Consider the following 15,667-nt stretch of genomic DNA (forward strand, 5'->3'; position numbering starts at 1 on the left):
CTTGCGGCCTTCTCTGCAAGCTTCCCTTTTGATTTTGCTTGTGGGAAGCCAGCAAGGAAGATTGCAAATGTTGATCATGTGATTGTGAGGTAAATGCAACTGTTAAGTCTGAACTGGTTGCCAAGCGCCCAAATTGTGATACCATAAACATAGGAGAGTTGTGATAGGCAGAACTTTAAGGATGAGTCATAAGTACTACTTGCTCAGCTTTGTTGCTAACTTTAGATAGTCACTGAACAAGTGATTGTATCTCTAGGACCATCTGTATTTTCCCTGTTACTTTAACTCAATTTTCATCCTTTAATCCATCTTAGAAATACTAATTTTCTTTTTCTTTTTAATATTATTACTTTGTTTTGATTTTATAAACAAACTTTTAAATCAGAATATATTTTGTATTGTTTCCCTATAGTATTTAAGATGATTGACGAGATAAGGATATTTAAAAATTAAATGTCTCCTCTCTTTCTATAAAGTATTCCGGGGAATTACATTGTGTATATATTAAGCAACTATTAATATATGTAAGAATTCTGATAGCGAAGCCAGATTTGCAGCTATAATTTGAATAAATGGTGATAATCTTTAAAATTAAACTAGATATATAATTTTTTTAAATTTCTTCCAGGTGCTTTCTACCTTGTATTTGAATATATGGATCATGATCTCATGGGGCTTCTGGAATCTGGCTTGGTTCATTTTGATGAAAGTCATATTAAATCTTTCATGAGACAGTTGATGGAAGGCTTGGATTATTGCCATAAGAAGAATTTCTTACATCGAGATATAAAATGTTCTAACATCTTACTAAACAACAGGTAATCATCCAGTTTTATAAAAAAATTGTTTCCAAAATTTAGAAATCAAACAAAATGTAGTTTGTAAATTCATTTGCAAATAATATTTATTTGATACATATAGTGCATTTTTTGTTCAAACTGCTGGAGATACTGAAAATTATTAGTCTAATAATTAGGCCCAGTCTTAGACCCAGTACTCTTCAAAATCTTCGTAAATGACTTAGATGAGGGAATAGAAGGGAACTCATCAAATTTTCAGATGACACTAAACTGGCAGGAATAGCCAACACCCCAGAAGATAAGCTCAGGATCCAAAAAGTTCTTGACAACCTTGAACAATGGACCCTATCCAACAAAATGAATTTTAATATGGAGAAAAGCAAAGTTTTACATTTAGGTAGGAAAAAAATCAAAGGTGTAAGTACAGATTAGGTGAAACTTGGCTCAAAAACAGTAAGCATGGGAGGGACCTTGGAGTCCTACTGGGTGATCACTTGAATATGAGCCAGCAGTGTGCAACAGCAGCCAAAAAGCTAATACAATCCTGTGTTGTATAAATAGAGGCATAGATCACATGAAGAACTAGTACTGCTTTATAAAACACTAGTAGGACCACACCTGGAATACTGCAACCAATTTTGGTCACCATACTTCAAAAAAGATGTTGATACATTGGAAAAAATTCAGAGAAGAGCAACTAAGATGATCAAAAGCCTGGACACTAAAACATAAGAAGAATGGCTGCAGGATTTGGGTTTGGCTAGTCTAAAGAAAAGAAGAATTTGGGGTGACATGATAGCAGTATTCCAGTACTTGAGGAACTGCCACAAAGAAGAGGGGGTCAAATTATTCTCCAAAGCATCAGAGGGCAGGACAGGAAACAATGATTGGAAGTAATCAAAGAGAGAAGCAACCTGGAATTATTTAATTCCAGGTCATTCAATATCAAGTGGTCCGGGGGGTCCTGCTCAACTATTATGGCTTTCAATGAAATTTTGTACGAACATGCACACATATCCCCAATGAACTTTGGTAAAGTGTTACATGTGCTGATGCAATACTTGCCGAAATATAGTCATTTGACCCCATACCACAGCCTTCTACAGTGTGACGGAGATTCCAGCAACTTTGAGACAATATCTCTGGCAATATTTTGTTGAGAGAAACAAAACTTGGCCATCTTGTACAACTTTTTGTGCTTTATTAAACAAAATAATAAAAACATTCTCATGAGCGATCTCCATCTAGATAATTTGGAGCAAAGTTGGCTGAAAATATTGCGGCTTGAAAAAAGGTTAAAGTTTGGCTTTTTATATCTCTGGAAAGAAAGGTATAATAAAGTGTAACTTTTTGTGTAATAACTTAGCAACACAAGTTTTTGGAATATAAAATTTCATTCTACTGCTTTCAAATAGTTTACAAATTGAATGTAAAATTGACAGTTTTTGTAAAAACACCAAAAATAAGGTATTTTCAGCCTCCATTTACAAAAAGGCCCTGGAAACTCTGTTAAATCATTCTCATTAGAAAGAGCATGTTTCAACCCCCCCCCTAAAAAGTAGGGTTGGTTTGTCATCGCTGACGTATAAAGCCCTAAAAATAGGGACAAAGTTGAGGATGTTGCTATTGCAATGTCACATGCATTCTATTATTTTTTCATCTTGTTTGTTTCATATAGACATCATTACTACTATTATATTGCATTGGTCCATGGTGACATTGTTGCTACCAGTTCAGGCACTTGAACCAGCAACCCCATTGCCATTAGGGCACACATAATACTTTACCAATGTTCATTGGGGATATGTGTGTATGTTCACACAAAATTTCATTGAAATCTGTGATGGTCAGATGGAGCACTTTTTTGAAATCAGACCACTTGACACGGAATGACCCAGAAACTTCCTGACAATTAAACAATTAATCAGTGGAACAACTTGCCTCCAGAAGTTGTAAATGCTCCAACACTGGAAGTTTTTAAGAAGAGGCTAGACATACACTTCTCTGAAATGGTATAGGTTCTCTTGCTTGAGCAGGTGGCTGGACTAGAAGACCTCCAAGGTTCCTTCCAGATTCTATTCTGTTCCACTCCACTTCACTCTATTCTTACTCCTACTCTATTCTAGACTTCAGCATTTCATTTATTTGAATGCATAACTAATATGAATCTAAAGTTCATTTTAGGCATGTTTGAAATAGAAGTATGAAAGCAGTTAGTTAATCAAAGTCATGATTAAATTTTCAATTGATTTAATAAGAATATTTTAGGCTAAATGCAACTCATAAGGCTTCTGTAGAAACTCTAATTTTAAATTAAAGATGTTATGTAACTACAATAGGATCAATAAATTATGACAAAAAATAAGACTTATCCTGTGTGTACTGAACTCTGCATTTGAGTAGTAGGATTGTGATTTTCATTTCCCAAGGAACCTTTTTTTAACCTGTACATAGTGATACATACACACAGAGCTAGATTAATGACATACTGCATGCATGTATTTATTGAGAACAACTTATAGTCCTCTAGTGTTCACACTGGATGCTAAAATTGGTGTTGGTCCTGATGTTGCTTAGCAATACTTGTCCTGGTTGGGACTGTTGAGAGTTGGGTTTAATTAATTTACCATCCGTGTAAATTGTACAGTAATTTTTAGGAACTTTTTTCCTGCTCTACTATGACTATTTATTATATTTGTATTTTATGTGCTTTTAAAATATTGTTTTAATTATAAAACAGTTTGAGAAACTAGTAAAAAAAGTGGTATGTAGTAGGTGTTAAAATTTTTGATAATTGAAGCATTAAGTTATAAAAATAAATGGAAAATAAATATTACAACATTACAGTATAATATTTTTAGGTATTAAAATGATTTATTATTACTTTTTAATGCTTTATTTTTCTCATTTTTGACTGTTTGCAAATCTAAATCATGAGAACACAACTTTTTATGCAGGAAGAGTAAAACTTAGTTTTGACTTTTATGCATGAGGATTGTACTACAAAGAGTTTTGGTGGGTCCTAAGCCAAAAAAATAACCATTTAAAATTGAGTTAAATATAAATACTTATGGATAATATTCAATTGTACATCAAACAAAATTTACTGTTTCCATTAGGGGGCAGATCAAGCTTGCAGATTTTGGTCTTGCTCGCCTGTACAGCTCTGAAGAGAGGTAAGTTTAATATTAATTTAAAACTATGTGTTCTTTTTGGAAGTATTCTGAAAATATATCATAAACAAAACTTTTAATAAAAGATGCGGAATTAAAAAAATCTTCCATGACCTTTAAGAATGTGGTAATACTTATTATTTTAAGTATTATTTTAATGTTTTCTAATCTGAATTAAATTTTAAGCATTTTTTAATTTTTTTAATTTATGAACACTTACCTCATAACTCATTAAATGTACCCTGTAAACTATTAGCTTGGGTTCGCTTTCACATATTTCCTTCATAAAAAGTAAATACCAAAGATTTCATGCTTTTTAGCTGGAAATGAGTCCCTCCTTCCTGCAACTGGACTATGTTCCATCACTATGATACCTTTATTTATTCAATAATGTCTAAAGTGTATTGCACAATTTTGTTTGGTTGTTGTAATGGTTTGTGCAATAATTTAAAAAGATATGCTTTTTTGGTAATAGTACTTCAGATGCAGTATAAAAATCTGAATGTACTCGGAAACATAAATGATTGTAAAATCTTTGATTCTTATAGTATATAAATGGACATGATTAGTTGGTAACACCATTACCTTAATTCATTGGCCTAGTTGTCATGAAGATGCAGGTAGTTCTTGTTTAGTGACTGCCCTGGACTGTGACCTTTCACAATTGCGATAGTGATGAAAAAGTAACTTTGCAACCAATGCCTCCATTAATGACCAATGCAGTATCTTTCTTAATTATGAGTTTTCTCTTGCAACCAGTTAGTACCTGTTGTCCTCTTTTGTTTTTCCTTTACTCCACTCTAGTAGAGTGGGGAGATTACCTAAAGAAGCTATCTTTTCCTGAGCTGCTTTTCTCAGCAGTGCAGCTTTATTCCCAAAAGATGCTAATAGCACGTTAACAAGCTCAGCAACCTAATTTAGTTTGTTAGAACTAACCAATTTCATACCAAGGATTTTTTTTTTTTTGCTCCTAGGACCAAAACCTTCATTTTTATGTATATTCATCATAGTTTGCTTATTTACTCAATTGCAATTCCTTCGTCTCTAATAAATGCAAATAACAAACATTAAATCTCTTCTTGCTAATTATGCCAGTGTCAGTGTGAGCAAGCCAAAGGGCAGGGGAGTGCTGTAAGAATTGCTCTTTTACTCTGCTTCCTTGTAAGTCCAGTTCTGGAAACCTTCCCTGCTGTTTGGGTTCATTCATCTGTTTGACGTCATATTCTTCTGATTCGCTAAAGAAAAGAAAAGTTCAAAATAGTAAGCATAATAGCCGTTATGTTATTTTTCACTTAGTGATTGATTTGCCTAACAAGCAAGTTGTGAGTCCCGATTGCAGTTTCTAAATGAGGACTGCCTGTAGTAAAAATCTTTCGATATTGCACCATTGTATTATATGTAAGATACATTCTGTCGTGTGATGGAATATTTTTCTATACATCATAATATAAAGTTATTTAGGGTGAGGCTTGTACATAAGAAACATGTGGTAAGACAGAAACAGTGACAAATCCTTGAAGAACAGGGGCTGATTTGGAACTTCCGGCTGATGTCACAGCAGGATTGGATGCCAGGAAGAGGGCTCCGAAAGGAGTTAAAGCCACCCTGTAGGGGTGGTGAAGAAAAGAAGGGCATCCTGCAGGTCGCAAAGAGCCACAACTCTTCCGCTCAACCCAGGGTGTTATCCTTCTCATCCACCAAAGAGGAGAAGAAGCAGCCATCATGGCTGCCATAAAGCTGGGACAGCCGAGACAACAAAGAAAATGTGTACGAGTGATGTAGATGAACAGTGACTGGAGCTGGGTGAGAAGATTTCTTTTTTTCTTTAGACCCTAACCTTAAAAGGAAAGAAAAAAGAGAAAATTCAGGAAAAGAGACTCTTAGAACTATCTGTTAAAACTGTAAATAACCATAGAGAGAAAAATCCTAGACCCGAATGAAAGAAATTAAGGGGAGAAAAGCTAAAGACTTTCTTTAAAAAAATACAGAAAATTGGATTGCTTAAACTGGCTAGGCATTGTATTGAAAATGAATTATAAAATGCTGGAACTACTTACCTGACTAGCCAACTTTGCTTTCATAAACTGAATTAAAACTTGGATTAATTAATTTGTTAGATTTGAAACAACACTAAAACCTAAGATGAGGTCGCCATCTACTGGTGAATGAAAATATACCATACCCCAACAAGACTGGGAAATTTTTGATAAGAGAACCAAACAAGGCCTATTTGGAGGATTATGGTGATTTACTGTTCTATAAATATCTATTTCATGATTACTTGAGATTCTATTGTGAGAACCAAGAAGACTCTTACAGAAGTGACTTTTGACTTTCGGAAAGTTGCCTGGACTATCTATGGAATTGATTAATTACCCTGAGATGTAAAGAATTATTATTGAATATTCTGAGAAGGAACATCAGACTTGATTTCTGGACCGCTGATAAGAGTGGGACTTATTAAAACAAAACAAGAGACTTTACCAAGGGGAGATGAGTGGTACTCCAGGAGAAATGGTGTTGATGTTTCAAGACACATTAGGGATGCTATGACAAAGAATTACAGAGAAACACAGAACTTATTGCAAGGCATGAATGGAAAAATGGAAAATATCTTACAACTGATGAATGAATGAAGATCAAAGAGTCCAGGAAAGAGAGGAGATAACAGAAAGAACAGACAAATCAGCAAATAAAACAAGAAGATGAGAAGGAGAAGATGATGACAACAATAATAAAGACTGATGAAATAAACCAAGGAAAAAGTACTTTTAAGAGATTTAAAAATGGAATCTGGTAAGCTGGAAGATACTTTTGAAAGGAGGATCGGGGCATGGGTGGATATTTTTGAGACCTGGCAGCTTAGGAGGATAGAGAGATGGGAGAATTACCTATATTGAACGGTGATGTACGTGTTGATAGAGATAAAGAGCCAAGAGAAGAGTACAGGAGGCAAGTTAAAAAATAATTTAAATATTAAAATGGGCAAGAAATGATCAAGAGAAAGGAAATATTTTCTTTTTCTTTCTAATGAAATGATGGCCTGATGAAAAACTAGAATAGAGGTAGAAATAAGAATGTGCACTTTTATATAAAACAACAGTTAGATGCAAAGATTGAAAGTTGAAAGATAGTAGTATTATGTACGTCCAAATAATATGATGATTGACATTAGACTGGCCTATTGAAATATTGAATAACCATTGAAAATGACTATTTTTAAATATAAACCTGTGAATTAACACAAGGATAAGTAATTATGACCTGACTAGAATTTGGAATGGAGGCAGAAATAAGTAATAGTGAGAATATTAACATACATAATTTTTATATGATAGAATGAGAGTAATAATCAGATGGAAAGATTAGCGGTCAAAAGATGGTATTACTATGTATGTTTAAATAATATTACTATTGGTATTAAAATGAAACATTGACATATTGAACTAAGACATGACTAAGAGTGTATTAATCACTAATTGCAAAATCAGTAACAGTAACTGATTTTGTACATAGCGTAGATTGCCATATTGGCTTTTGCTTTGAACAGCAAAAATTGATTCAGACCCGATCTTATGGTAGTTTGAAAAGAAACCTGAGAACAGCAGTGACTTCCAAAGACATTCTAAAACACTGATGGCAAAAGCCTGGGTGCACACACCCATAATGCAATGCATGCATGCCCCCCCTGCACCCTCCATGCATGCATGTGCAACCCTGCATGTGCCCCACTTGCACCCGGCTTCCGCACATGCACAGCAGAGACCCGAAAACCAGCTGGCCTGTGGGACTCTCACGTGCATGTGTGGTGGAGCTTAGCTGGGGTGTTGACTCGCGTGCTTGCCATAGGTTCGCCATCATGGTTCTAAAACATTATTTTCTGAATCAGAAAAAGATCAGAATTATTCTTCTATGGAAACTGATTAAGAAAATAGTGCCAAAATTAGCAGTCACAGACCATCCATTTATTTTGTGTAAAAATGTAAATGCATTTGAAGAACATCATTTTTCTTTTTCTTTTTTAGTTCTTTTTTTTAATTGAGCTTTTAATCTTATAAGTCACTTAGAATCACTGAGAATGAGTTGGCCATATAAATTTTCTTAAATCAGTTAAATGAATAAAAGGAGGACATGGTGAATACTGACGTAATCAATTCCCTAATTTCAAGAGTCTGGCTGAAGACAATCATTGCAAATACCTTGGCATTCTACAAGCTGACAGTACTAAGCACACTAAAGTCATGATGTCAGAAGTGAATTCAGTAATGAGAATGAGGAAGATTTTAGTGTTCAAACTCATAGGAGGAAATAATATCAAGGTGATTAACACCTAGACAATTCCAATATATATGCAGATGAAATAGTGAATTAGAATGATTAAAATGAAACCTTAAGAACAAATGCAAACAAAGCCAGAATTGAATAGACAGCCACAGAGAGCAAATGAAACTTCTGCACAAAAGTGGAAGAAACAATGAACTATCTAGTTTGCTGCTACAAGAAGATCACATAGACTGATTACAAACAGACAAAACAATTACTTATAAGAAAGATAAAGAGAAGAGAAGAGAAAGAACTTGGGGTGGGTGGGGGGTGGGGACAAAATGCAAAGACCTGAAAATCGAAGTAGAATAACTATGGCAAAAGAAAGCAAAGTTAGTACAAGTAGGAATAGGTGCCCTGGATCCAAACCCAAAATAACTGAAGCATCTCTTGAACATCATCAGCATTGATAAAATCACTATTGGTCAATTGCAAAAGGCAGATTTATGTAGAACGGCTAATATTTTTTGACAGTATCTTTAACACAGCATCTGCTCATCCCAGGCCCTTGGGAAGGATTAAATTAAGGGATAAAAATGCCAATTCCAGTATAAACATCTGTCTGACTGTGCCGTGAGCCATAATACATTTACTTCATGTCAAACTGTTGAAGAAAAATGTGCATTACCTGAATATGGAAAATTAGTCATGAAGCACTGATAAGTTAAAAATTGGAACTTTTGACATGTACAGAAAACAAAAATGAATATCAAAATAATTTAATGAAATGATTAACAAAATCCTGGCAAGCAAAAGCATTACCAGTAATATAGATTACATTGTATCTACAAAAGATCATGGGAAAAGTGGATAAGGATAAATCCTGGCAATGACTTAGAACTGGAAGATTTAAAAAGAAACCGAGGGCTTTGAATATGATTGCTCAAAAACAAGCTTTTCAAATTAATGCTGTTAAAACTAGAATTGAAAAATTGTCAAATGACTCAAGATACAAATTGTGCAGAAGGCAGTAGATGCAGTAGAACATATATCCAGCTCACAGGATTTGTGATCATAGTTATAAGTTAGGGTTAGGGTCAGGGTCAGGGTCAGGGTTAGGGTTAGGGTTAGGGTTATATAAGATGATTGCCAAAATTATTTACTGGAACAACTGTAAAAATGATCAGGTGCCAGTAACAAAAAATTGAAAAAGTAGTTGAAAATAGCAGTTTAAAATATTGTGGGATTTTAGAATACAGACCAGTATGTTATCTGGCTCATAAAATACAACTATGGTTGAAAAGAAGAAAGTATGGATAATTGATGTAGCTTTACCAGGGAATAATAGGACAAAAGGAGAAAGAATTGGAGAAGATCACAAAAATATAAAGAGCTAAAAATCAAAATTGAAAGCTTATGGCATAAGCTGGCTGTGGTAGTCCTATTAGTTATTGGGTATGCTAGGTGACGTACCAAGAAATCTTGGATGGTACTTAGACAAATTATATATTGACATTTAAGCATCCAATCTGTCAATTACAAAACATCATACTGTTTGGATCTGCACATATATCTTGCCAATACATTACAGCATCCTAAGTTCTTGTGAAGAATTTGATGCATATAAAGATTAACAGAAGCTAAAAAAACCGGTAGCTTTTATTTAATGCTGTTATGTAGAAAATAACAATCTATTAAATGTATAGTCTACTTGACTCGCAACAGCTCAGTACCAATTTAGGAAATAAATTTTCAAATTTATTACAAATCTGTAATTCTATTGAAAAGTGAGCTCAGAAGATTTATAGGATGATTTAATTCATTTTGATAACATTATTTGGAAAAATGTTTAATGGGAAATTATGTTTAAATAAAAATGCAAAAATATTTTCTTTTTTCCCTAGTCGTCCATATACCAACAAAGTTATCACTTTATGGTACCGTCCCCCAGAACTTCTGCTAGGAGAGGAACGATACACACCTGCCATTGATGTCTGGAGCTGTGGGTGAGGCATTTTTTGCTAACAAACTTTATGCAGAAAAGTAATTTGACAAAAGGTACAAATTATGTGGTATAATGGATACGTTTGAACCAGAGACCAGGATACATTACACTAGCAGCAATTGTTTTATTGACAGTGTTGGACATTATCTCTAGAGTCTGTTAAAAAGGGGTGCAGTTACAGTTCCTGTTTATACTTACACAAAATGTAACTGACTGAATACAAAAGCAAGTATGTGTTGTAATAGAATTAATGAGGCCATTAGAGTGTACATACAATGCAGTGCAACTGGACTACAAATAAAGTGAGGTTTCCAATGATTTCAAAATATTTTCTGAATGTAGTTTTTTTTAGGAGTTACTTTCGGGTTTTTTGGAGATTTTCCGCATTCCCGGGCTTTCTAAATATTTTAAGCAAGTAGTCCCAAAAGTGCTACTTTCAGGAGGGATTGAACTTTCTTGGGGTTTTTTTTTTTTGGAAGATATTTTGCTTCTCACCCAATAAGTTGCTTCAAGCTCTGACAGGATAGTGAGGAATGGAAGGATTTATATTCCTTGCAGACAATTGGTAATCTGCATTCTTTTAGAGCACGGGTGTCTAACTCGAAGCCCGTGGGCCAGGTATGCATTGCGCCTCCCCCCCCATGTCCCGTTTTCAGCCAGCAGAGTGCTACTGGAGGCCCATTTTGGCCAGCAGTGACACTGAGGACTGGTCCTTCGATATTTTCAGGCTGGCCCCACAGGCAGGAGGCAGAGTGCTGCAGAAGGTCGTCCAGGCCGAATATGGGATGCATGGGACCATGTGAGGCTCCCCACACCCTGTTTTGGCTGGGAGAGTGCTGCAGGAGTCAGAACTTTCTTCACCTTCTCTTTAGCAGCATCTGCCAACTAAAACTAGGTACCCTCCAAGTTTTCATGTAGGTTCGGCGGGAGGGGCTACAGCTGGGTTTAGTCACAGCCTGATTGGTCCAGAGACTGAGGGATTTTTCTTAAATATCCTCCTTTCCCTCTAGGCTCCCAGTTTCCTTCAGTCCAACCACTAGCTGTGGCTCCAATGAGGTACTTATTGAAGTTTATATTTTTCCTAATTAGGTTGATTTCTAAAATTCCTACCAAAATAAGAATCGACTGCTGCCCATAGAGACTGTCCCTCAGCCTCATCAGGATAAGGAGGGCCCTGGCCTTCTACCTTGGGCCGGAAAAGGGGCTTGATTCCTGGGTGTGCAGGGGTGGCAGGCTCCTATTGCAGTCTAACGAATTGCAGGCTCTGCGGCGGCATGATTGTTATTGCTTTTCCTTTGAAAGCCGTGAACCTTGCCGCGGCTTTAACAACCCGCCGCTTCTGCAAGGTCTCGCTGCCGCCAGAGCCTCACCGCAACTTTAAAAATTCGCTGAAGCTTTAATTACGCTGGAGAGGCGTGCCTCTGTGAGTCGCCTCGAGCGGTGCAGCGCGGTCCGTCAAGGAGAGCAGAGAGCAAACGGACAGATCTAGCTGCTACGAGAGTCCAAAGGGCTCGGATCATCGCAAGGCCACAACCTCAGAGCTATTGAGACTGAATGCCTATCTTTAGATCCACAATCGCCATTTTGGTGCGACTTCATGGGCGGCGGTCATTTTCTAAGACAATGGCCTGCATCGGAGTTGTTAACTGAGGCCTGCAGACGCCTTCTCCTTGGGTCTACTGCCAATATTGCGGCCATTAATCGAGGCCGATAGGCTCCTTCTCTGCCCAGCGTCCTGCAGCGCGGCCATACATCGAGGCTGGCAGGTTTGCCGCAGTCAATCCAGGCACAGGCCACGTGAGTGAGGCATGGCCTCTGTAGCCCCTGAATCAGTGCAGGCCCAAGAAGAAATGGCAGAGGAAGGCCAAAGCAGACTCGGGCCCAGGGCAGCAGCCTCCAGGCCTGCAACTGACCAGCACCCCTCCAGAGTGGCTGCTAGGGATGAGTCAAGGAGACAGAAGGCCTTGGAAAAGCAGGTGGCCAGGGCAGAGAGGCTAGCACAAGCAGTTAGGCCTGAATCCCTTTGTAGATCCAGATCCTCAATAGGGCCCAGCTCTCACCATTCTGGTTCCCCCCCCCAGGGGTTTCAGTCCTTCCCCTTCTATATCACCTGCATGACCACGCAGACAGGTGGCTTCTCCTTCACCTCCCTTCTCTCCTAGATCATATAGGGAAGGGGGAGAGGACCCAGGAGAAGGGGGATCTTGGGACTACCTGCCGGCCGCCCAACTTGCCTCCTGGGGGCCCTCGTCCCAGGGCCCATCTGAGGAGGATTTAGAGAATCTAGAGCTTTTGCTTGACAGCATCAGGAGACATCAGGAGACTCATCTCCACCGCTATAGCCAAGGGCATTGCGTCGGGTATGTCCCAAAGGGAACGCCTCCCACAAAGGGTAGCAAGGCTGCACTCTGTCCCCAGACACAGATCTCCATCTTCCTCCAGGGGACAGGATCCACCTCAGCCTCCTTCCCCTTCGGTGGTCAGTGAGGGCTCTATCTTAGGGGAGGTGGCCCATCCGACCTGGGGTTCTCGGAATATGAGGACTCAGTTCCTCCTGACCCTCCGGCATTTCCAGGTCTCTTCTCTCCTCCGGCCTTCAAACCTCTTCTGCATAACGCCAAAAAGACTACTCAGATTGGTACACCCCCCCCCCCAGTATCCCAACAAAGGGATCCCAACTTAGCCATGTTTATAAATCCCAATACAGATGAGGAGGTTCCAGCCCCCCCTCTTCCTAGAAGTGGTCAAGAACCAGTGGTCTTGACCTTCTTCATTACTTAGCCCTGGGAGTAATGATAGGCACTTCTACAACATGGAGCAGGCCTTCTCCCAGGCCTATAATTACCAACAGTAGACACCCCCATTGCCCTACTTGCTAATGCATCCATCGTAGCTTCAGGCTACGTGGTCGACAAACTAAAGCCCAAGGACAAGGGTGTGGAACTTACCCTCCGTAAGAATTTCAACGCTTTGGCCTGGGCCATTAAGTCAGCTGCAGCAGCTTCTTACTTCAATCACATGGCGGTTATGTGGCTGAGACAATTACAGGACAGCATCCCACTTCAGGATGAGTGTCTTCATCAAGACCTCACCAAGATCATCTCGGCCACCCATTTTTTCGCATAAGCCACCCTAGATTCCATAAAATTTGCTTCAAGGTCCCCAGCTATTCTTGTTAGGTATAATTACTGACTGTACAGCAGTAGAGATTAACTTGATTTTGCACTTGATAACTGCAGCTAGATTGTTGGTGGCGCAATACTGGAAGAAGGAAGATTTGCCTACTATCCAAGAATGGACATTGAAAGTTACAAACTTAGCAGAGATGGCTAAAATATCTGCATATCTTAAGGACTATTCAAACGAGAGATATAAACGAGAATGGAAAAAATGGATTGACTCTATTCAAAATAAATATGGGTCTAGGAAATTTCAGATAGCTTATGATTAAGATCAGGAACAATACAAATTGTTTATAAGCCTAGCAAGGAGGAGCTAAGCTCAATTTAAAGATGTTACTAATTTTCTACTTTCTCTTTAAGTATATTTTAAACTGTTTTTGTTAAAGATTTATACCTTGTATTGGTTCTGGGAAGTCAGGGGGGGGGGAAGGTTGGGGGGGCTGGGGGGGAGGGTGGGAGGGAGCGGAGTTTATTATGACTGTACATGTATACTGCTATTTTTTCTTTATGTATATTGAAATGGAATTATAAATACCATCAACACAAAAGGAAGGGAATTTGCTCAGAAGCTGAAATACACCAAGTGAATTAGAGGAAGAGTGGGAAGCAGAGGAGAGAAGAAAGATAGGAAGAGAGGGACAGGAGAGAGCGTGAGGGGGGAAGATGAGGTGTTTAAGGAGGAGTGGTAAGGGGAGAGAGGAGAAGGAGAAAGGAAGGGGAAGTAGAGTAGAAAATGATGGAGGGAAAAAAGGATGTAGAGAGGGGGAGGAGAGAGAGGGAAGAAAGTGTTGGATATGGTATAAATATGGTGTATGGGGAGCAGAAGAGCCAATAACTGTTTTTTTTTTTTTGGTAGTTGATGCTAAGATGAATTGATGTAATTACTTAATAATACAACATGATATTGACTATGTAATAGTATACATGTGATTATATGCTATGAAAATGGAAAATGAAAATTTTCTATGGAAATTTTTTTTGCTTCAAGGCGTTGTCTACCTCAGTAACATCGAGGCGAGGCGCCTCTTGTGGCTCCTCAATTGGCAAATGGACAATAAGTCCAAATGGAATCTGGCAGTGGCCTCCTTCACCAGTCCCGACCTCTTTGGGGCTTCCCTTGACCCAATCCTTGCGGAGAACAAGGATAAGAAGAAGGTCCTTCTCTCTAACACTAAGAAGCCGGAGTCCGTCCGACTTTGTACCGTAGACCTTGTTCTTTCAGGGCTCCTGACCATGACTATCGCCAGCAGCGGGTATGCCCCTTACCGATATGACAGGCAGGGTCAGCGCTTCTTTTACCAAGGTAGGGGTAGATATCAAAGGCAATCCAAACGGCCTTTTCGCGGAGGGGGCGGCCGCCCTTTCCGCAAAGGGAAATGACTCCAATCCGAGTCAACCCATCCTTCACAGATCAGTGGGGCCAGATAACATCGGATGCCTGGATCAGATCAACAATCCGGGACGGCCTCCGTCTGGAGTTGCTCTCTCTTCCCCTGATGCTCTTCAGGACCTTCCCCCTTCCAGGGATCCGGAACGGCGGCGATTAATGCTTCTAGCCATCCAACACCTGCTGAACATTCGAACTGTTGAACTGCTGGAAGAGCACGGGTTGGGACTATACTCCAACCTATTTGTCGTCCCGAAGAGCTCTGGGAGATGGAAGGCGATTCTGGACCTGAAGCGCCTAAACTCTTACCTAGTCTACCAGCGCTTCAAAATGTCCTCCCTCAAGTCCATTCTCCTGGGGATCTGGCGGGACGACTTTATGGCCTTGATAGACTTAACACAGGTGTATATCCCAATTCTGCCAGCCCATCGCAGATTCCTCGGCTTTTCCCACAAGGGGCGCCCCTTTCAATACATGGCTCTCCCATTCGGTCTGGCCTCTGCCCCCCGCACGTTCACAAAGGTCTTTGTGGCATTGGCGGCTCACCTGTGATCTCTTCCGGTGAGACTCCATTGCTACCTCAATGATGTGCTTGTCCTGGCCCAATCCCGAGCATAGGCAATTCACAACCTGAACCTAACCATCCAAGCTCTACAGTCTCTGGTGTTTTCCATCAACTTCCCCAAGAGCCTTCTCTCTCCCTCGAAGAGAATACTCTATCTGGGCACAGTGATAGACTCAGGAACAGAACTAGTTCGTCTTTCCCCAGAACACTTGACAAGCCTTCAAACCTTGGCACGACATGTCCACGCAAGTCGGTCAGTTTCCATTTTGACCTTGGCCCGCTTGTTGGGCAA

At 39.1% G+C, this 15,667-nt stretch overlaps 1 protein-coding gene across 2 annotated transcripts in view; it reads left to right on the top strand.

Moving 5' to 3' along the window:
* Positions 1-15,667, top strand: part of CDK13 (cyclin dependent kinase 13) — a 103,833-nt gene that overhangs the window by 60,218 nt on the left and 27,948 nt on the right. For both annotated transcript variants that reach the window (XM_032234619.1, XM_032234621.1), the window contains exons 6-8: positions 629-818; positions 3,920-3,976; positions 10,141-10,242. In XM_032234619.1, the coding sequence (XP_032090510.1) occupies positions 629-818; positions 3,920-3,976; positions 10,141-10,242 (349 nt within the window). The remainder of the gene's footprint in view (positions 1-628; positions 819-3,919; positions 3,977-10,140; positions 10,243-15,667) is intronic.

This window comes from Thamnophis elegans, chromosome Z (genome assembly GCF_009769535.1).
Source record: "Thamnophis elegans isolate rThaEle1 chromosome Z, rThaEle1.pri, whole genome shotgun sequence".
Taxonomy (NCBI): domain Eukaryota; kingdom Metazoa; phylum Chordata; class Lepidosauria; order Squamata; family Colubridae; genus Thamnophis; species Thamnophis elegans.